At 32.5% G+C, this 24094-nt stretch overlaps 2 protein-coding genes across 2 annotated transcripts in view; one reads left to right on the forward strand and one right to left on the reverse strand.

The window, feature by feature from the left end:
- On the forward strand, positions 1 to 23953 carry LOC143075684 (uncharacterized). Its single transcript, XM_076251225.1, has 17 exons — positions 1 to 83; positions 759 to 901; positions 8308 to 8530; positions 9211 to 10694; positions 11139 to 11364; positions 11702 to 11815; positions 12535 to 12645; positions 13153 to 13267; positions 14197 to 14351; positions 14853 to 15024; positions 15232 to 15497; positions 16660 to 16811; positions 17605 to 17770; positions 18762 to 18914; positions 19320 to 19661; positions 20130 to 20243; positions 20869 to 23953. Exons 1-17 carry the CDS (start codon positions 14 to 16, stop codon positions 21228 to 21230), a joined length of 4368 nt encoding a protein of 1455 aa, XP_076107340.1. The 5' UTR covers positions 1 to 13; the 3' UTR covers positions 21231 to 23953.
- The window catches only part of LOC143075683 (uncharacterized), a 36128-nt gene continuing 35140 nt past the window's right edge, over positions 23107 to 24094 (reverse strand). Inside the window, exons 30-31 of the mRNA XM_076251223.1 lie at positions 23634 to 23873; positions 23107 to 23260 (exon numbers count right to left, since the gene is read on the reverse strand). Coding sequence (XP_076107338.1) covers positions 23112 to 23260; positions 23634 to 23873 — 389 coding nt within the window. The 3' untranslated portion in view covers positions 23107 to 23111. The remainder of the gene's footprint in view (positions 23261 to 23633; positions 23874 to 24094) is intronic.

Below are 24094 nucleotides of genomic sequence, written 5' to 3' on the forward strand. Positions count from 1 at the left end.
ATACTAAATAATAATGTTTAGCCATGGGATCAATATTTTGGATATTATAATTATGGACGCATACGTATTCATCTTTCTTCTGGGTGAGATAATTATTTATGTGAACGTTAGATACGTGTGTTAAAAATGACACATTTCAAAAGAAGTTCATATGTTATGTGTTAATGCAGGATTAAAACATCTACACAGTCAATTTAAATGTTTCAACAAAAAAGCTTCAATTTCTTTACTACATAATTTTACTACTGATTTGAAAATATAATTTCTTGGTCAATATTATTACATATCTGGTATAAATTTGCAATTTTGTATTGTTGGAAAGAAAACATAAAGACTTAAAAAACAAAATAAAAAGCCTCCAATTATAAAATTGAGAATGAAAACGTAAACGGTTTCAAAGAGACAACAACCCGATTAAAGAGCAGAGAACAGCAGAAAGCCACCAATAGATTTTCAGTACAGGAAGAAAATCGTGTACCTGCAGTTGGGATTTATCTGGCACCTAATAAATGTATACTAGGTGAGCAAAAAATGGACGTCACACTAAACAAAACCCACTTTTGTAGAGAAATCTACATGTCACTCTTATTTTGAACTGATGGAGACTGTTTCAGAAACGGTTAGTTAAAAATGTACTTTTACGTCATGAAATGAAATCGCATCTCTGCAACTATTAGCCTTCAATAAGAACGATCTGAACCAATATCAAGGTAGCAACAGATTTTAATGTGTTTAACTTTTCTTCTTTTTTTTTGTAGTTGGTATAAAATCAGTAAAAGGCTGCTCAAAGGATATATTTTTAAAAGAAGATAGTTTAATCTTATCAAGTCCTGGATTTGAAGAAGGAAATAACTATGATTTTAATTTGCATTGTAAATGGAATATCCATTCAAATTCAGAGGTAACTTCAAATTAGATAACTATGAGAATTTCTTTATTTTTGTCCCCGTTAAACATAGAATTTGATGTTTAATACTAGTTTCGAAACTATCACGGACAAACAGTATATACTGACTTGTCTATTGTAGAACATGATATGTGGTTCGCGAGATTTCTTTTCTGAATTTATTGTGTTTTGGGTATCTGTATCATTGAAGTTTATCAATATCTGCTTCAGTTTCTCTCTGCATCATTCAATTTTTAATAATTTTTTTCAAAGTTTAGAGTTCATGCGATTATCTCCGTTTTTGTTATCTTGATTTGCGTATTGAAGTTTCCTTGTTTTTAACATAATATTTTAAAATTATGTTGCCTTTGATGTGATAGGGTATTTTTTATATCTTCACGTATGGTATGGAGCTTCATATATTGTATGGTGCTTAACATGTTGTATGGAGCTTCACGCATGGTATGAAGCTGCACAAATTTTATATAGCTTCGCACATTGTATAGAGCTTCACATATTGTACGGAGCTTCACATATTGTATGGAGCTTCAAATACGATATGGAGCGTCACATATTGTATGAAGCGTCACATATGGTATGGAGCTTTACATATAGTATTTCACATATGGTATGGAGCTTCAAATATGGTATGGAGCTTTAAATAGGGTATAGAGGTTCACATACGGTATGGAGCTTCAAATATGGTATGGAGCGTCACATATGGTATGAAGCTTTGCATATGGTATGAGCGTAACATATGGTATGGAGCTTCACATATGGTATAGAGCTTCACATGTAGTATGGAAGTTAACATATGGCATAGAGCTTCGCATATGATATGGAGCTTTACATATGGTATTGCGCTTCAAATATGGTATTTCACATATGGTATGGAGCTTCAAATATGGTATGAAGTTTTAAATATGGCATGGAGGTTCAAATATGGTATGGAGCTTCACATATAGTATGGAGCTTCAAATATGGTATGGAGAGTCATATATGGTATGAGCGTCACATATAGTATGGAGCTTCACATATGGTATAGAGCTTCACATATGGTATGGAAGTTAACATATGGCATAGAGCTTCGCATATGGTATAGTGCTTCATATATTGTATGGAGCTTCATAATATATTGTACTAGAACACACCCGTGATATCGCGGGTCCGTGACTGAATTAAAGAATATAACTATGCGCAAGCCTTATCTTAGTATTAGTACTGTCATCTGATAAAGTCATGCCGATTATAAGATACACAATTTTCTCTGCTTTCAAATCTTTCTGTTTGAACCCATCGAACTGGAACTTATCAATTATTGGTAATATTAAATATTTGTAAAACAAAAGGTCCTGGAATGGAGTATTTTTTAATCAACAGCATTGTCCTATATTAGTTATAAATAAAGTTGAATTCTTTGATTCGCTGTTTTACGTCATGCCCGCTAACAAATTGAAACTTATTTTTAGTCCAGATTTTTAGTATTCGTATTGTTATCTTAGAAAGTCTTACGGATTAAAATACTACAATAGGTAACAATTTGACAATTTAGTAGTGTCAACCCTGTGATTACATGTATGACCAGTTTATATAGCATATTAATCCTGAATACATCGTTTGGTGGTGCGCCTGTCAGATGCGGAACGTACAGAAAAGGTAATAGGTAACAGGTGATTATACTATTGGTATCGATATCGGACTCGACCCGGAACTTCCTAATTATTGGCGATATTAATTACGTGGAAAACAAAAGGGCCTGGAGTGGTGTAATTTTTAATCTACACCTTTGTACTATATTAGTTGTATATAAAGTTGAATTCTTTGATTCGTCGTTTTTACGTGATGACGGCTGACAAATTGGACCTCGTAATTTTAGTATTATAGATGGAGCTTTATATCTGGTCTGGAGTTTCACGTATGGTATAGACAGATATCTTCTGTTGTACATCGTGAGTTAATCACTGATGTCGATCTTTCTTTCTTTCCTGTTTAATGTTTTTTTATTTCCACCGATCATTTTGAATTCTAATGCGAATTGGATATTGCTCGATGTTTGGTCATTCTCATACTCAATTCATCTTTTATAGCCAATATATATCAAGTTATGTAGAGCAAAAAATAGCAGGTCTATTTGTTTTTCTTTGATATCATATTTCTTTGATTAGAACACCTATTTCGAGAAAAGAATTGACAAATTATCTTTCTTTATATTAAGTAAACATCGGACAGCTAACAATAGTACTTTAAAGTTCTTCTAAATCCTTTACATTTTCAGCACTATACCATAACTGGACGGTTCTCTTAATATTATTATTTGAGGGAAGCATTTAAATATATTTAATGATTTACTCTAGATATTCAAAAATATTTCATAAAATGTTTGTATTTAAATTGATATTTCAAATATACAAACAGTTTATTTGATTTACGATCTTTGAAATATGAATTCGAATAGTAATAACCCTTGCTAACCTTTTCGTCACCTTGTAAATACAGGTGTCAATATTAATATCATATACATGTATCTATAATAGACATAAATAATTTTATTCAACCCCATCAATTAAACTTTCAATTTTGTATAAAGTAATTAAATGCATTGAACATGAGAAATGTGACCTTTTCCGTTAAATACATTTTATAGTTGTAAATTTAAATAGAAGATACATAAATAAGATTTCAGAAGTCGTACATAAGTCGCAATCTGTGGTGTATTAAGTCGATTAGTTCATTTTCTACATTTTCTACAATCATCTATATCAGCATGCTCGGGAACTCGAAAAAACCTTATTTCAATTCATTGGTTCAATCTACTGTAACTTTGACCTTTGACTTCATTGTCTCAAATCAATATTGTCTTATCGGGGCCTTTTATAGCTGGTTATGCGGTATGGGCTTTGCTCATTATTGAAGGCCGTACGGTGACCTATAGTTGTTAATGTCTGTATAATTTTGGTCTTTTGTGGATAGTTGTCTCATTGGCAATCATACCAAATGTTCTTTTTTATATATATGATATTTTATTATAAAATGAAGAACAATCAAAAGAAGTTTGATAAATAGTGGTCATTATATTATAATGAAAGACAACATCCACTTACCACAATTTTACATTAATTTTAAACTTTCTCTCAAAAGCTTATGAATCCTTAACTACTGTCTTATATTTGGAAAAGGCGTGGGTGATCTACGGGCTTACAATTGCGTTTTTCAAACGAAAGAAAAAACAATGGATAGGAACCCCTACCAATTATTTAAAAACAAAGTTACTGTACAATTATCGTCTTCCAAGTGAACAAATCTGTCATGAAAACTTACAAAGTATGTTATTGAATTAAAAAACAGTTTTACTAAATGTGAACTGTTTTTTTCAAGAAACAATGGAAAAATTCAAGGACGTGACTACATAGTTAAATGTCGGACCATGTGATGTTTTAAACCGATTTGCATAAAATTCTACAGATTTATTAAATAAATATGCAAAAATGGAAATACCTAATGTATCATGTTTATATGATAGCTGAATATAAGAAATCTTCAAATGCATTATTGAAAGGTACGTACTATATCAATGAAATGCAAATATTTAAGTCCTCTGACCTCATGTTAGCAAAAATGAAAATGATAGGTATTATATTATTTCATGGTGTCTTTACAATTGATATGTTTAAATCTACATCCTCCTTTCATTTAAATAATTGTATTAAATATTACGGAGGATTAAAATTTTCGTTTAAAGTCTGTTTTCGTATTAATGTTTGTTAGACGGAGTGAACATCATGCCGATTAAGCGCTAGATTTCACACATTATATTAAGATCCAGATTTTTTAAAATACATTTCAATTCAATTCAATATTTTATTTAAGTATAATCTCTCAAAAATATATATAATTTAACATTACATTAGGTGTAAAAAAAAATAAAGCTATAAAAAAGCAATTCTGTACAGAATAATAAGAGACTATATGTCAAGTAGAAGTTCATATAAAAAAGAAGATGTGGTATGATTGCCAATGAGACAACTATCCACAAAAGACCAAAATAACACAGACATTAACAACTATAGGTCACCGTACGGCCTTCAACAATGAGCAAAGCCCATACCGCATAGTGAGCTATAAAAGGCCCCGATAAGACAATGTAAAACAATTCAAACGAGAAAACTAACGGACTTATTTATGTAAACAAAAATGAACGAAAAACAAATATGTAACACATAAACAAACGACAACCACTGAATTACAGGCTCCTGACTTAGGACAGGCCCATACATAAATAATGTGGCGGGGTTAAACATGTTAGCAGGATCCCAACCCTCCCCCTAACCTGGGACAGTGGTATAACAGTACAACATAAGAACGAACTATAAAAATCAGTTGAAAAAGGCTTAACCCATCAGATGGACAAAAATACAGTGGACGTGGCCCGGTACTTATACATCCCGACACAAAAAGACACAATGAACAGATCTGAGAGTACTCGCAGTTAACTGGCAGCTAGTTCAAAGCCACTAACAACTAATTAAAAAATCATGCAACTAAGACTAAACTATCAATCCGTACACATCCAACATCCAATGGATTTAGTGTAAAGACGTCATAAACAGCCAGAGAAAAACATGACCTTGTGCAATGCCAAGTTACAGGTATCGACAGATTGTTATCCCATGAATATGTATATTTAGTTAGCTTCAGACGGTTAAGTATAGTTTAGACTACAGTCGAGTATTATCAATTAACGTTCAGACCAATTCAGACTGGTCGAGTACAAATCGGTACAGTCGAATATAGATATACATGTGGACCATTTCATACTTTTACTAGTTTGTAGTGCAAGGTTATAAAAGGAACGAATAAAGACCTATAAACTAGAAAGGACCTATTAAATCCATCTAGTAAGGCCAATTTTGCCTGAAGGATCGAATTTAAACCTTATATCTGTATAATTACAAATTTTGTAATCATGTATCAGATATTTTATTGGACAGGATACAGAACAAAATTCAAAAAGTTTTATTTCTTTTTTCTTTATAATGCTTATTGCGAGCTATAATAGATGGACGAATCATAATACTAAGATTAAAATAACAAGGAAGCCAATTTATAAAATATGACATAAAATGTGGAGCATGATGTTAATTTTAATAAACTATATTTCTCTCAGGTAAACAAATCTTATTTTTATCAAAACATTGTTTTTAAGATTCATGTTATTTTATATCTTTTTGTCGATTATATAGTTTAAAAAAATGTTTTATGCATATTGATAAGCTGCATGCTGTATGAAAGCAATAGATGCAACACAATGTCATGGTACACAGCGGTAAATAACTTTGCTTTCGATAAATTAAGTATTGGGTTTTTTTTTATAATATAAACATAATACTGCAGTTTGACCTATCTTTAAATTACACATTTATAAATTGGTTCCATGTTAGAATATAGCAAGACATACATAATACACTCCGCCATAAGTTAAGCACCACCCATATTTTTATCAATAAGAAATTTTCAAATCCAAAAATTCAATATTTTTGAATAAGAGTTAATCGTGTTGACATTGGTTAAATAAAATGTAAATATTGTGCAGTATAAAAAAAATAAAAGTTAGGGTTTTTTATGCTTTCTGCTGTGTGAAGGGAACTTTCAATTTTAAGTTAAAATCCCTTAATTTGTTGACCATTTTCATTAATTTCAAATAATGATACAGTTTTGAACATTTTGGAAAACAATCAAGTATACATTTACTGTCAATTAAGGTTCATAAAGTCAATATCGTGTATAGCTTCCGCGCTTCCGGTAGAGATTAAATACACGTCTCCTCATTCTTTGCAAAAGTCGTCGTAGCCTATACTGTGGAAATCTCTGCCATTCCCGTACCAAAGCGACCCTCAATGCTGGTATTGTTGCACATTTTGGTTGTCTCTGGTTAAGTTTATGGCCGATAAAGTCCCATACATGTTCAATTGTCAGGTGCCATGGCCGGCCAAGGTAAAGTGTCTATTGATTCCGACGTCAGGTATGCGTTGACAATTCGTGCGCGATGAGGTCTCGCATTGTCATCTTGAAAGACCGGTCTATCAGCTAACGCGTGATTGTCAAAATGAGGCAATACAATGGTGTTCAGGATGTCATCCCGGTACCTTTGTCCATTCAGGGTACCGTGAAGAACATGCATATCAAGCTTACAGTCATGGGAAAAACATCCCCATACTGTTACACCGCCGCCACCGAAAGCTGTTGTACCAAGAATGTTATTGTCCCGATATGCGGTGTTTCTTTCCCTCCAAACACGTGTTCTGCCGTCGACGGGCTTCAGCAAGAAACGACTTTCATCGGACCAGTGAATTCTTCTCCAGCTGCGTAAAGTCCATCGGTGATGCTTCCTAGCCCACTGTTGTCTTGCTCTACGGTGTCTTAAAGTTAATTCCTGGCGCTTTAATGGCCTCCGAGCTCTTAGACGGAAACTATACAAACTACGTATCACAGTCCGCACACTTACTCTACCCCAATAGGCCAAAGTCTACGAAGCTGATCAGCAGACGAGAAAGGTTTCAATCTTGCTTGTCGGGAAAGATTTCTGTCTTCTCTGGGAGTAGTTTTACGTGGTCTGCCTGCTCTAGGGCGGTCTTCAACTGACCCTGTCTGTCGGTATCTCTGCACGAGCCTGTTAATCACAGTGTGGTTAACACCAAAATGGACCGCTATTCTACGGCAACTTAGACCTGTATTTGCCATACCTACAACTTGCCAGCGTGTCGCAATACTCAGTTTTCGTCTTGCCATCTTAAAAGTTTGATATCAATGGCTAATTCAAGTGCGAAATTCACGTGCTAAAATCATTTGTGTTTAGTCAAAAACAGTAACGCGAAAAACACACAAGACAGGTAGTTAAAACTGGTTTTGAACAATCAAAATGTAATCGATTGACATTTTACCTGTATCCAAAAGTTACCTATTGTTTACAGGTTTAATATATAGTATTTCTTTTATAAAAAAAAAAAAAATTAAGAAAATAATTATTTCGAAATTAAATTGGGTGGTGCTTAACTTATGGCGGAGTGTATATTTAAAAAAATAAAAGTACCCACATAAAACGGATTTACTGTAAATTTAGTCAGGATTGAAAGTTTTAGTCTTCTAGCTTTTAACCTAAATGAGGAAAAGCTATAAAAGATATTAAAACGCCTCATTCTGAGGTTTTTCAAATAGTTTTGATTTAGAAGCATCAGACTTGCCGATAACGTTATATTGACATCCCATAGTGACACTTTTGCAGCACAGTGGACGGACTTATGTTACTTTATCCATGAATATAGCGTTGACTTGAAAAGATTGTAGAATTTTGATATTTTTTTATAAAGTCAAGATATAAAAAAAAATCTGTATAGGTCTTTCATGGTATTTTACTGTTTTTCAAGGTCTCTATAGATTTTACGTCTTTTGATTTGGAGTACCAATATAAATGCAGTTGGGATTATGTGATGATGTATGATGGAAAGTGTAGGGAAGTGACATCAACAAAATTTTGTGGAACAAATGCGCCACCTACCTTTAAAGGGGAGGGCAGCATGTGTATAGAATTTAGATCAGATCAGATGGTAACAAGGCCAGGCTTTCAGGTTTTGATAAAGAAATTCATTGGTGAGTAGTCCACGTCCACTGTACTTTTGTCCATCTGATGAGTTAAGCCTTTTTCAACTGATTTTCATAGTTCGTTCTTATGTTGTACTGTTATACCACTGTCCCAGGTTAGGGGGAGGGTTGGGATCCCGCTAACATGTTTAACCCCGCCACATTAATTATGTATGTGCCTGTCCCAAGTCAGGAGCCTGTAATTCAGTAGTTGTCGTTTGTTTATGTGTTACATATTTGTTTTTGTTCATTTTTTTACATAAATAATGCCGTTAGTTTTCTCGTTTGAATTGTTTTACATTGTCTTATCGGAACCTTTTATAGCTCTCTATGCGGTATAGGCTTTGCTCATTGTTAAGGCCGTACGATGACCTATAGTTGTTAATGTTTGTGTTATTTTGGTCTTTTGTGGATAGTTGTCTCATTGGCAATCATACCACATCTTCTTTTTTATACAATCCCTGCACGTAGCGCCTCTTTTGTTGAATTGATGCTGATATTCTAATGTCATTGTGTTTTAGATTTTACAAATAAGAAAAGGTATTTGCACCTTTCAAAGATAAATGCCATCGAAAACACAATGAAATATTTAACATAACTTGTTTTTTGTATATATAAGATACTCTTACTTTACAAATCATTGACAGCAATTTATTCCTTTAGAATATTTTCAAATCTATTTAAAACAGATACCAGTCAACAACAAACAACAGACGAAAGCTATTTGGACCAATCTACTATAGAACAGTTTCTCTCTAAGAATAATCCAAACTCAGAGTTGTGGCTTACTGATGGAGGATTCCACACCAGCTTTAAACTCATTGACCATTTATCGGCTGACATATCGCCTTCATGGGGAATAGATAATGCCGAAGGATCTACAACTGTTGACCAATTTTACACACAAACTTTAACAGTAGATAAGATGATGTTGATATCTACACTCGAGTCTCAAAAACTGTTTTATGATTCTATTCTTATTGATGAAACGAATGAAATAAAAGTGACCCATACATTAAATTACCAACCTTCACCAATACTACCGACAAAGTTATCAAGTATTCTAGTAACAAATTCTAGAGGTATTCTACAGACAGGGATATTAAGTATAATACCGACTCAATCGTCAAGCATGTTTGCAACTCTCTCATTAAATGCTCTATCGCAACAATCTATAAACATTCTGTCAGCACCATTATCAAATACTCAATCGACTCATTCATCAATAAAAGTCGAGACTCGACAACAATCATCAAGTAATCTTTCGTCACAATTACCAAGTATTCTGTCGTCGTTACAATCCTCAACTATTATGCCTTCACAATCAGCAAGCATTCTATCGTCACAATCAAGCATTCTATCGTCACAATCACCAAGTATTATGTCGTCAAAATCATCAAGTATTATGTCGTCACAATTATCAAGTATTATGTCGTCACAATCAACAAGTATTATGTCTTCACAATCATCAAGTTTTCTGTCGACATATGATATCATTGCTTCTGGATTTTCTGGCTACAGTGTCATTTTCACTCCAACAAAAGGGGATGTTTTGTTACCAAGCATGTTGTTATCTAGTACCTTATTAACTGATATATATTATGGGTTTTCATATATATCACGACCGCCTGTTACAACACCAGATATAGATATAACTACTTTTGTAAATACATTCAATGATGATAAACAAATTAAGCAAGTTCCTAATCAAAAGACATTGTCATTAACTCAAGCTAATACATTGAGCTCTGACATGTCATTTAATTCAGATTATTTTATATCAAAGATGTATGATCCAACCGTCGTAAGGTTCACTTCTTCTTATAACCTGGTGTCAGATATTCAAGATATTAGTGACATATTTAAAGAAACACCCCATATGTCTAGTTTTACGACATCGCCAGTGACAAACATCCTTCAAGCAATTTCAGATGCGTCGGACTATGGTGTTATATCAGACATTGATGCCAGTTCTTCGATCTTATTCGTTCCTAAATCATCAATTGCAAATGATCCATCAAGTACAGAAGTACCATCGACATATCACTTACCGGTAGCTTGTTATATGACAGAACAAATATTTGTGAATGATACTGGCAGCTTTGTTGTAGGTTTAAAACCGTCAACAGGACAACTCGGCTGTTCATGGTTATTGCTTGGAAACGTTAATGAGGTTTGTTACGACTGATATATCATAAGAAAGCTTAAAAATGGTTGTAAGTACAAAGCATTGATAACTATTATAATTGAAGTTTGAAACTTAGTATATGTGTCTTGCATGACAGTTACACACTAAAGCATTTATGCATGTCTCAATTGTCATGAGAGGAGATAACATTCTTCAATTCCTGCTTAGCAATATAAAAAAATATGAGTCGCGTATTTACATTACCAGCTAAGTGTTCGTTTGTCTTCAATAATTATTCATTGTATCTCATCTACTGTCGAGTGTTCTCTTGAAGAAGAATTACAAAAATAGTGCTTGAAACGATTTTTTTTTCGTAACCTTCAAACAAAAGAGCACCATGTGTGTAAAGTACAAAGCTATTTTTCTATTTTTTTTTATTTTTCTATTGGTTTGTTTTTTTTTTTAATATTGATTTGTTTTCTTTTTTAGACAATTGAAGTCAACATAACATGCTTGAATGAGTATACTGGTATTGACTGTGAAAGTGAGGGTGTTTTCGTCTATGATGGATTTTCAGCCAATGATGGTGAATTAATCAACTTGTGCAACTATCCGTCTTATTCTAACCTGTTGTCGTCTGGAGCGGCTTTATTTGTTGAGGTTATAACAAGAGGACACATCAATTTTACATTAGAATATAACCCCAGACCAAAAGGTAATAACAAAACTCTGAGTTAGGTGTATCACGTGATTAATTAAACCACCAATGTTTATTCATCTACGGATCATTTTGCATTTGAATTATAAGTAATCATTGGAAAAAACATCCATCTGCTTACGTTTGGTATTTTTTGTGTTTTTTTTTACGTTTTTTCTTTTAATCTCTTGATTCGAATGTAGCATATGATTTTATATGTAGATGAAAGGCGCATATGTCGTACAAACCTAGTATGAGTTCATTGGCAGTCATACCACATCTCCATTTTTACGTATAAAACAATTTAGCTGTAAGGAATTCTTAATGTAAATTGAATGTACTGTTGTCATTTTAGGTTTGGATTGTTCTGCAAGGCTGTCAAAGTGTGATGACAGGAACTGTCTTCCATCAGAATGGTGGTGTGATAGCGAGGCTGATTGTTACCATGGTGAAGACGAACAGTCATGTGGTATGCTTTATGTTCTTTTAAAACAATATATATATAAATGGCTCCATAGAATTTCATTTGAATAAATTATAAGCAAAGTATGTCTATATAGACTATCCGATACCGATTTGAGACATGACATGTGTTTCTTTTATAACCGTGGCCTTCACATCTTGTAAGTCAAATACATATCATTTGTAGCATTTAGTAAATGTCATTGAAATTAAAAAGATAAATAATTCATTATTCATATGTTCTGATCAATTCAAATTTAATTGTCTAAAAAGGTATCGAAATTATAATTGAAATACGTGTAAAAAACTGTACAGGGTTAGGGAATCGGATTAGCAAAAGCACCAAGAGTTGTATACACCTTATACAAATTGTTATCTTTGGATATCCTTACTTAAGATTGAATGTAAACGCACGTTTTCGGGTTACCTTTGATTTGTAACACATCTTATTGATAATAAAAAATTGTAACAGAGCTGCACATATTTTCGTTTTGTGTCCAAGAATAAATTTTCGAATGCGTAGACAGTGTATCACATCATCAAAAGTCTACACTTTTTGTATGCTGAAATTTTCCATGTGCAGAAAAAATCTTAAAATCATATTATGGAACGCTGCTTATTTCCTTATTGGATAATATTTATAAAAAATCACATATGCATAAAAAAAAACAACAACTAGTGAACGAATTTGTAGAATATTGAACATGAAAATTATTTTTACTACAGGTCCTTGTGGAAAAGATAAGTTCAGGTGTGGCAATGGTCAGTGTATTAATGATATCTTACAGTGTAATGGACGATGTGATTGTGACGATGCTTCAGACGAAAATGATTGTGGTTAGTGACAGCTTAAACTCTTATATAACCTATATCTACTGTAAAATTTTGGATTCAAGTTTCAATTATTTTAAATTTTAATGGTTCAGAACATCAGTTTATTTTTTTACTTCCTATATAATCAAATATGACTATTCCTTGAATATGTATTACTAACCAGTGTGAAGCGAATAGCTTTGCTTTATATTCAAAATAAGTCATAAGAAGTCTCAGACTCGAATTTATTACAGGAAATTTGAGTATGCGAAAATACTAAACAGCAAGAATACAAAAAAAGTAATTAAAGGTTTTTAATTACTCACCTTTGACAATTCATTGAAAAATGCATTGAAATTTAATGGCCAGTGTTTCCATGAAAGTAAATTATCACCAAGTGTCAATTTATGTGAATTTTTATTATATTTTTTGTTACTTATCCAAAAGCTACATACATCTACCCAAAAGGAACAGATGACCTGTGTTAATAATACAAAGAAATATTAACCTACTCCATCATGATTGTTGTAGCAATGCTTTATGATATGGTTCTACGTATACGCCATGGTAGATCTTGGCTTCCGATCTGCGCAGATGAGTGGGAGGATACAGTTGGTGATATCATATGTAAATATTTATCATTCGAGTAAGTTTCAAAATTCTCTGTGCATAGTACAACTGTTGAAACCCTTAAAAATAATTTTTGGTGTTTTATTAGGAAACAATTTCTAAATAAAAGCTCATCACAATTCCATGTTAAAACTACAATAAAGTTTAGCTTGTATCAATTATTTCTTAAATTTATTGATCATATGAAAGCACTATATCGACACCTTCATTGTTTCATTGATACTGAATAAAAGAATGAAATTTCTCATCTGACTTAAATAAGATATTGTCTTGGGTTGTCCTGTCCGAATGATATTTGGGTCATATACATTTTAAAATTTGAAATGTTATTAGTATGGTGTAATAGACAGCATTATAATACGCTACAACTACAATAAATTTGTCTAACAAAACAAAATACGCCGTTATGTTACGCATACCTTTTATAACTGCTTGAACATGTAAGTTTTTTTGTTTAAAGGTCTTAAAGACTTTGTTAATGTGTGTAGAAATAAGTGTATCAGCATACACAGTGAATGTGCTGCTATCTAGAAATTATCTTGAAGACTCAGAAATGAGATATGCCCTTTAGCGGTTTTATTTTTCCTTATCCTTTTTGCACTACAAACACACATGATTATGACGTCTCGGCTATCATTCAACAGCACTACCAATGATTTAACGTTACAGCGGATTCCATTGAGTGTGTAGTGAAAGGTAACATCTTTGGTTAGCTTGCTTGTTAGCTGAACCGTGAAGTCATTATTAGGTCAGGTATACTACCCTCCTTTCGAAGTAGCATAGTCCAACAGACAAATCGATTGGTTTTCTGTCGGACTATTCTATTCTTAAAGTAGGGTAGTTTATCTAACCTAATAATGACTTCACGGTTCAGCTAACAAGCGCTAACCAAAGATATTACCTTTGGCTACACACTCAATGGAATCTGCTGTAAATTCATTTCAGTAATATATCAGGATCTCGATCTGTTCCTTCTAATCAGATAGTATATATGTCCCGCAAGCAAGCAAAACAAGGTGTCAGCCACTTGTATAGTTATTTGCATCCTTCAACAGTTTGTCAGAGTAAAACGGAGATTATACTTAACTGTAGTAAGAAAGGTAATGCCTTATTCTTTTAATCCACAATTCAATATTGTTTTCTCTTCTTTATTTTAATGTGCATCGGTCATCATCTGTGTTATTCTACAGAGTCATTCATTGCACGAAACATAATTTGTATATTTCTATCATTTTGCAACATAAAATTAGGTTATTTTTATATTACAATTTCGAATTATATTGTGGTTTACAGTTACATTTTGTACAATGTAGTATCTATAACGCAACGAGAACTGTTAGTCAGTTAGTATCATTCGCAAAATTGTAAAGCATTAGATTTGTATTGAATTAATAAGTGTTCTCATTTTACAGTAATGAACTATTTAAAGAGTATTTCATTCGATTTTGTTTTGTATTCGAGCGGAACTGATGAGTGTTTTGTAGACGAAACGCACAGCTGGCGTACTACATTTTAATCTTAGTACTTATGATGAGTTTATTTGACATATTAAGCTTTGTTATTACAAGATGGTTTTGAATGATATGTATTGTGTTTTAAAGCTTGTGGAGAACGAAGCCCTTCATTAATGGTACCTTATATAATTAGTGGCACCCAAGCATATAAAGGACAGTGGCCATGGGTTGTTGCAGTTAGAAAAGGGAACAATTTTATCTGTGGAGGAACACTGATATCTGACCGCTGGGTGATCACAGCTGGACACTGTGTTGAAAGGTATAATTGGAAATCTTTCTCGCATAATTTCAACATTTTGTGGTGTTTAAAAAAAAATATAATGCTTTCGAGCATTTATAAGCAGAATATGTGAACATGTATGCTAGAGGGAGGTTTTACTTTTCTTTATTTTCTAAATGATTACTGACTATAATGAGTACAAATTAAATAAAACTAAATACATGTTTTATTTTCGTACTTATTCAGTGTTCTCAGTGTACCACATATGGTGTCCATCGTTACTGGCAGTCCATTGAAAGACGGAAGAGATGGCCATGTTATTCGTGTATCAGAAATTATTATGAACCCTGACTACAACTTCATCTATAAGGCAGATATCGCTGTGTTGCTTTTACAGATGCCAGTCTCGTTTGATGATTATACAAAACCTATATGTTTGCCCAACACCTTACAACATATACCACGTGACTCCATTTGTTATACTGCTGGGTGGGGATTAACGGATCCAAAGGGTATGTATCACGTGGTTGTTCAGTTACATTGCTGGCATGGGATTACAAAATACAAAAAGACATTTATGCCTTAGCTACTAGAACATATTTTTTTTTTCAATTCCAAAACGATCTTAGATATAAGAAATACAGTGGCCATCGGTCAAAATAAGCAAACAGTCGAAAGCATTTTGTAATTTTTCAAAAACTTACTTAAAACAAAGTTGTTCACTCATATTTGTAGCCATTCATTTTTGAAAGGTTTCAAACCTGTCAATAAGTTTTTTCCCCCCACATTTATATTATTGTTATATTATAGTTCGTTTCTGTGTGTATTACATTATAAAGTTGTGTCGTTTGTTTTCTCTTATTTTTGAGTGTAAATTCACATTGCGATAAGACGTGTCACGGTAATTGTCTATCCCAAATTCATGTATTTGGTTTTGATGTTATATATATATGTTATATTTGTTATTCTCGTGGGATTTTGTCTATGTGTGTTACATTTTAGTGTTATGTCGTTGTTCCCCCATTATATTTAATGCGTTTCCCTCGGTTTTAGTTTGTTACCCCGATTTTGTTTTTTGTCCATGGATTTATGAGTTTTGAACAGCGGTATACTACTGTTGCCTTTATTTATACATATTTTGCTTTTAAGCACATTCAGCAAAACGCTGATAATATTGTTGGTTTGATATGTTTGATGCATTTAATATGGGTTCATTTTTATTCGAAGTTATTTCAGCTAAAAGGTCATCGTATAAGTGACATTCTTTGTAGTGTTGCTTAGGAACTTTCTGTTTAGAATTTTTCTAGAAGTTCGGTATATTTGTTATTTTACTTTTTGAACTAAACGATAACACAAGACTTGGTAAATATCTGTTCATACATTTAACAACAAAAAATGATAAACTGTGATTGTTTGACTTTTATTGCTAAACATTCAGTGGCAAATATATATATTATAGATTTTCAAGACAAAAATTTAGTAAAATCGTGTGACGAAAGGGTAAGCATATCTGATGTTCTACTTATGTTGACAGTTCAAATTGTTTTGAATGCAAATCCAACATCTTTAATTCTAAAGTATAGAGCTTGATTTTATGTATCACGGATTTTGGTGTCATGAACTAGTATTTTAAAGTATTTATACAGAAATAAACACTGATGATTTTTTTTGTAGATGCAACATTACAAAAACGTCCAAATGATTTGATGTTTGCAAAAGCGTTCATGTGGACTAACTCAAAATGTAGTTTAGCATATTCATCAGATATAAATGATAGAATGGTATGTGCTGGGATTCTGGCGGGAAAAGGAGGCGACACGTGTCAAGTAAGATGAATTGTTATGGTACATAAAATGCAATCTTTTCTTACTAAGAAATGTAAAACTTAAGGTTATTAGACGTAAAAGTTATTTACCTGTCTTTTTACGAATTCTTCAAGCTACATGACGTGTTGTTTTTAACTTATTCTTAACTATAGTAATAATTTTTTTATTCATAGATAATTATTTCATCAGAAAGAATGAATTATTCTGTGTTGAAAGTAAATGTAAAAATGAGTGGGTTCTTAATTTTATTATCATGCACGTCAAAAACATAAGACACATTTTCTTTATTTATGTGTATGACTCAAACCAGCATATTTTTGTGAATATTTTACCTATACCTATATAGATTATTTGCTAAATAGCCTTTCACATGTAACAGAAAACCATTTTAGTAGAACTAACTTGTGTCTTATCCTGTTTGCGACATTTTTCAAATACAATTCGTTGCAACTACTTCCCTGTTTTTATTTTTGCTGAACCTGAAAAAACATTATGGGCAAAATAGGAGAAAAAGCAAGAGTTCATCCAATATCAGTCTGACCAAAGAAAACTTGTATGTGGTTGACATCATTTCATTCAATATTTTGTCTGTTAGGAGAAGTTTTGTTGATTTTCATTTTTCTTTTAATTAATCTCTTCATAACAGGACAAGTGTTATTTGTGATACGAATGCGACTGCAACCATAAAGTTTCGTATGGTAACTTCAAAATATTTCTTTTCGATTGCTTTTAGTGTAAGGTTGCTGTCTAACTTAAGGTTTTTATAAGTTTGTATGTAGTATATATTCAATAGGGTGATAGTGGTGGTCCACTTATGTGTACAAATAACGATGGAACTTGGCAGTTGGTTGGTGTGACCAGTTGGGGTGGTGGTATTTGTGGTAAATCTACGTTACCGGGAGTGTATACAAGAGTAGCAAAGTTTGATACATGGATAAAGACTGTCACGTCAATCAGAGGTATTAGTTAGTTAGTTCATTTATTTAGTTAATTTGTCTGATATGTGTACTGATTGATATAATATTCTTAGATGCATGACTTATTTAATAGTAGTTATTAGTTTTGAACTAGCTACCAGGTCTGTACTTACATGACTTTTAGTTGTTGGGATGTATCAGTACCCTCCAACGTCCAATCTGTGCTATTTTATATGCATTTCTATTTGGATCCATCTGATGATTTATACTTTTTTCAAATGATTTTTATAGTGTGTACTTAATTATTTAGTTCTGTTGCACTACTGTCTCAGGCTAGGGAAGGAAATTTGGGCCTCCACAGTAGTTTAAGCCCGTCACATTCTGTATGTGTCTGTCAGGAGCCTGCAATTCAATGGTTGTCGTTTGTTGCTGTATAGCATATTTGTTATCCGTTCATTATTTTGTACATACATTTGGCCGTTAGTTTTCTCGTTTGAATTGTTGAACATTTGTCATTTCGGTGCCTTTGATATTAGCTGACTATGTGGTGTGGGCTTTGTTCTAATTTCATGTTTATTTCTGTTATATTTAGTCTCGTTTGGAGAGTTGTGTCATTGCCAATCATAGCACATCTTTTTTTATTCGTAGCGTTCACTTAAAAGAGAAGCAAAATATACCAAAAGGGATATCATATCATAACTCATAATTCGAAAATAAACTGACAACGCCATGGATTGTCGTGATTTTAGTATCTTTGTGCGCATATATGATTTAGAACTGTATTATTAAGATCTGTATGATTTAGGTTTTAGGTTGAACCATATTGAGTTTAACTTATTGATTTATACCTATAGTCATTGCCTACAATCTTATTTGGATTTTGTTATTTTATGCATTCTTAGTTGATTTAATTGTTGTTTCATTTCTTATGTTCTTATGTTGAGATTAGTTATTCTTAGATATTGATTTTCTAATGAATAATTAATTGTTAAAACACGTATATATAATGAAGACATTACATTTCTAATTTTAGATCATAACCATAACACTAAGTGTGATTTTGAAGAGCAAGGAATGTGTTCACTAGAGGACATATCTGTTGGTAGCTTTATGTGGACAAAGCGAAAAGCAGGTTGGACTTTAGGAGGTCAACCTTTAGCAGATAGTACAACTCGAACATCAGAAGGTATACTTTTTTATCAAAGGTCCAATATAAAATGTGTGATATCCCCTGTTTTGTCAAAACCTCATCCTTTTTCTCTAATTTGTGAGTTGTCAATCGATATAAAAGAGGGACGAACGATACCAGAGGGACAGTCAAACTCATAAATCGAAAATAAACTGGCAACGCCATGGCTAAAAATGAAAAGGACAAACAGGCAAGCATTAGTACAAAAGACACAACAGAGAAAACCAATGCATAAACAACACGAACCCAACCAAACTTAGGGGTGATCTCACGTGCTCCGGAAGGGTGAGCAGATCCTGCTCTTTTAAAGTCTCTTTGGTCTATGTATAGTAGTCTTCTCTTATAAATAGTTATTGGTTTCCCTTTCAATGTCGTCTGCATGCAATATTTTATCTTTTCCAGGTCATTATGTATACGCAGATACATATATGGTACAAGCAAACCAATCCAATAGTGCAGTCCTTAAACATAGACTCAAGAATAACGGAAGAGAAAGGTGCTTGACATTTTCTTACAAATTTTTCAACAATAACTGTTTGAAATTATCAGTTGTTGACGTCAGGAATGATGGTGTTCAACATGAATTATGGGAATTGTCATATATATCTGGTGATTGGACGGAAGCGGCCATAGCGATTGCATCACCAGTTACTGAAATACATGTTGTAGCTTCCCGGATAATCATCCATTTTGATGGAGGCGTTGCTATAGATGATATTGAAGTTTTGAATAGAACATGCAATGGTAAGAACGAATAAGTGAAATCAAAAAGAAAGACTGATTTTGCTTCGTTTTGCTAGTATCAATATTGCGAAAAGATTGAAAATCTCTCATTTCTTATCAAATTCAAATTATCAAGAAAAATTTTCAAATACGTAAGGGTTAGGGAAATGTAATATTTAAGTGGTAATTTGTTTTTCAAATTTGGAAAGAAAAGATCGGTAAATTCTCACTGAATTAGTGCATATTTTTGTATAGGACCGCCTCCTGGCGTGGTATTTTCTCGCTACGTTGAAGATCCATTGTGGCCTTCGGGTGTTTTCTGCTATTTGACACATTTCCCATTTCCATTTTCAATTTTATTGTACAGTTCTTAGTTATGAAAATTATGTTTTGACATGAACTGGCGAATCACATATAAAATTCACATTTGAACACATCATAATTGTTTTGTTTTATGTAGCTTTTAGTTTTACGATCTTCTTATTGTAGAAACAAATGTGTTTAACTGTCATTTCAATAATGGGAATAAATGTGGATATACAAATAGCAAGACAGACATTGGGTACTGGGAAACACATCAATATATTACACTTTCAAACACCGGTAAGTAGTAAGAGAGGTATTACATCTTATTGTTTTGCAGTCTTGTGGGTGTTTCCGTTGACATTGCCAATAGTTCGTCTTGCCTTAACTGACGTCTGATATAAAACAGCTCGTTCTTAGGATTTTTTTTATTCGTCTGCCTTAACTTGATAAATGGCGACAAAGAAAAAGTATATATATCAACATCAAACCGAAAAACCGAAAAACCCAATTGGACAATACGACCATCTAATTGGAAAAGTTTGAAAAATTCAACATGTTTTAAAACAACCCGAAGAATTCTATTACCAAGAGCAAACTAATAAGCAACTGTCCGACAAATGGTAACTTTATTTGTTTTACAACAATGCACATCTATTATTCCAAGAAAACATTGATTTGCAAAGGAAACAGAACAAGGATCGGATGTTTACATGATATGTGACGGCAATGTTTCAAACGGAGATAAACAATGACATTTTATTTTGATTAACAGTCTCTTTTCAAACAATATTATAAGTAACTCGGAATAACGTTACACGTGAAGTTTCACACATACAAGACAAACATCGAAACAATGGAAATAATTTTATGGTAAGTTTTAAAACGATTTTAATGCAGATGTTTTATCTTATTTGTTTTCCAGAATGGTGTTTATGGTTTAATGGTGACAACTTCCCATCTGGGACAAAAGCCAAGTTAACCTCGTCTATTTTACACAGTAGCGGTCCAAGATGTTTCAGATTTATGTACAAACTATGTCACCAAAATGCCAATTACCTGTCTGTTTTAGTAGGTTACGTGTTTAATGGCATAAAATTCTATGGATCGAGCTTATGGACTAGATCTGTTGGTAACATTGATTGTAGTGTCTGGTCTAAAGGACATGTGGACATACCATCAATAGCATTAGATCATTTTATTGCTATACAAGTTGAACGAGGTTATCAATCGGATTCTGTTTATATAGATGATATTATGCTTCAGAGTGGGAACTGTTTTAAGTGAAGAAGAATCTGCGATTTTTTGATAGCTAGCTAACACCAAGTTTTTCTAAAGATGATCCCAAATCAGAAAAGATGAGAACACAGGACAAGTGATGTGTTAGTTTTAAATACTAACTTATGTTGATATTTTGTCAATTGTATGGAGTTATAGGTTACATTTATGTAAATATACGGAATTTCCAATAGGATTTTCTATAACGACTAAAACTGTGTCACTTTTACTATAAAATTTCTTAACAAAATATATTCTCGAATGGAAAGTTTATATAGAAAATAACTGTTTAGTGTCTTTAAATATCAGCTGTATTTGTACCAGACTACGAAACAGGTGTAATGCGAGATTTAACGAGCTACTACTCCTGTTTCGAGCCGAGTAAAAATAGAGCTGAAATTTAAAGACACTAAACAGTTATTTGCAATTAATTCTGTATTGTTTGTGCCTTGAAAGACACAAAAAAATCACATTTTTTGCATTTATTTTCGATCTAAAATCCCTTGAGGCCCGTGTAGTAATATTAAAATCACACATTCAGCTAAAGACGGGTTCGCAAACAAGAATCTCGAATGGTCAACAATAATCCATCGCTCAAAGTAAACAATTATCTATTTTAACATAACAACTAATTTCAACAGTAAAAACAAATAACAAAACATTGTCCAATTTGCTTCAGAAGTGTATGATTGGCCTACGGTTCAGAATTTTGAACTGAACTTGACATTCACTAAACATGCATGCTGAAATTGACATGGTTGATTTTGTTACACGTGTACATTTTTATGTTTAAAATTGGTGATTGTCGTCGCAGAAAATACTGCTGTTCATGATTGTCTATTATCAAAAAAATAGTTTAGTTCAAAGAAATGTTTGAGAACAAACAGAACGTATAAAAGAAATCGTTAGTTCGCATAAGGTTAAACATTACTTCATTGGATTGCAATTTCACTGGAATCATAATTTCCATATATATTCAGTTTGATAGTTATTTGGTTAACCTCCACATTAATAACCTGTCGAAACATATTTGAAACCTATCATTAAGGTTGTCATAATTTTTTTGGAATTAAATTACACGTGTAATTAAACCTAAAAAAAAATAACCTACACAATTTATTTTGCTGTACAAATAAAGCAGTTTATGTGACACAGGAAAATATATATTATATATACCGTTCCTAGGGTGACAGTCCCCTGGAAGGGATGTCAAATCTAACCGGACTTATGCCGACTCCTTCCGTCGTCGCACTTACTCCCAAATAAAACTTAGAGGTGAAACAACAAATAGCAATTTGATATGACCCGGCCGAGCGAGTATTTATCTGCCATCAATAACAAGAACACCGAGGTGGTATATGAGTATTCACATGTTTGGTTTGACGAGTTACATTTGTGAGCTATACAATATTTGAAACATATATATTTTCTATCTACTTATTGATTCGGTAATCAAAATTGTTCATGTAGTTTAACACCGTATTTTACTGTTCTTTCAATATGCAGTCGACCTATACGTGCTAACATGCAGTCACTTTCCCAATCAAAAGGTGTAAAATTGCTAACAAACAAGTAAAAGAAAACAAAAACCGAACTCAAATGTCAATTGATGCCATGAATATTAGTGATGTTATCCAATCAAAATGAACGTTACAAACGTTGTTGCTTTAGAACACTAAGTAGTTAATTTCAAAAAATCACACATATTTGTTTAATTTTTTCTTAATTTTTTTTATAAAATATAAACAAACATATATACATTATCAACTTTTCAACAAGTGTTGTCATTTTGTTGACATAAAAATTATACGTTTTGTTTAATTCAATAGCACTCATCCATTGTCCTTGCTGCCATATATAACTTTATGAAACTGTACATTTCTTTGTATTTCATTTATCTATGCTGCTAATGGTAAGTGTAGAATTTGCAGAACTATTCTTTTCCTTTTTATTGTCCAATTCTACTTTCGTGAAGAATTTACTTTTTGTCTTTGTAATTTCTTTTGGAGAATTAACAATCCATTTTCGACGAATATGCTCTGAAATTGAAAGACAAAATAGATTCAATCTCTTTGTACTTCTGAATTTGTGTTATTCTTTAAAATCACAAGTATTATTTTATGAACCACATGTTGGAAAATTACAAAAATGTATACAAAATTTGAGAAAAAGGCACACTTTATATATTTTTTTTAACTTGTCTAATATAGGAATTGAGATGCCCATATAAAAGATGCGATTATATGTACATGTTATAATTTGTTTTCTCGAACATAGCTATATTTTTCAAAACCAATCTTGATTTTTTTCATGACAATTAAAGCGGTAATGTATATTAACAACTTCTTATTTGCAGATGCTTTCAGGTATAGGTTATTTTTGAAGAATATTCAAGTCTATGTTTTACCATACCTGCTGTTACTCTGTGTCCGATTGATGTTAATAATAAGGTTAGCATCGAGAATGTCACTTCCTCTTTTTCTAACCATCTCCGGAACACAAGAAAACACTTTTCTTCCTGACATAATGTTTTGTCATTTGATTTGTCAATTTCTTCTTCCACTATACTCAACATTGCTGCTATTTGTTTCCATTTACTTGCTATATCACGAACTTTCGAAACCATAACAATGGCTTTAATAAGATTGATATCTGAAATGTATATTCGTTATTGAAATGTGATGTATTGTATTATTTTTTTGTATACCAAATTAAATTACAATAGTATTAGGGTAATTGTTCGATTCGTTTCTTTAAATTATTTCGTATAGTTTTAGTTAACAGTCTTGTGTGGAATTGTTATTTTGATACTTGTGATAAAACATTTTTGGTCCGTAAATGGCGTGTTTCAAGGCACCATTTCTGTCCCTATC

Source organism: Mytilus galloprovincialis, chromosome 5, assembly GCF_965363235.1.
Source record: "Mytilus galloprovincialis chromosome 5, xbMytGall1.hap1.1, whole genome shotgun sequence".
Classification (NCBI taxonomy): Eukaryota; Metazoa; Mollusca; class Bivalvia; order Mytilida; family Mytilidae; genus Mytilus; species Mytilus galloprovincialis.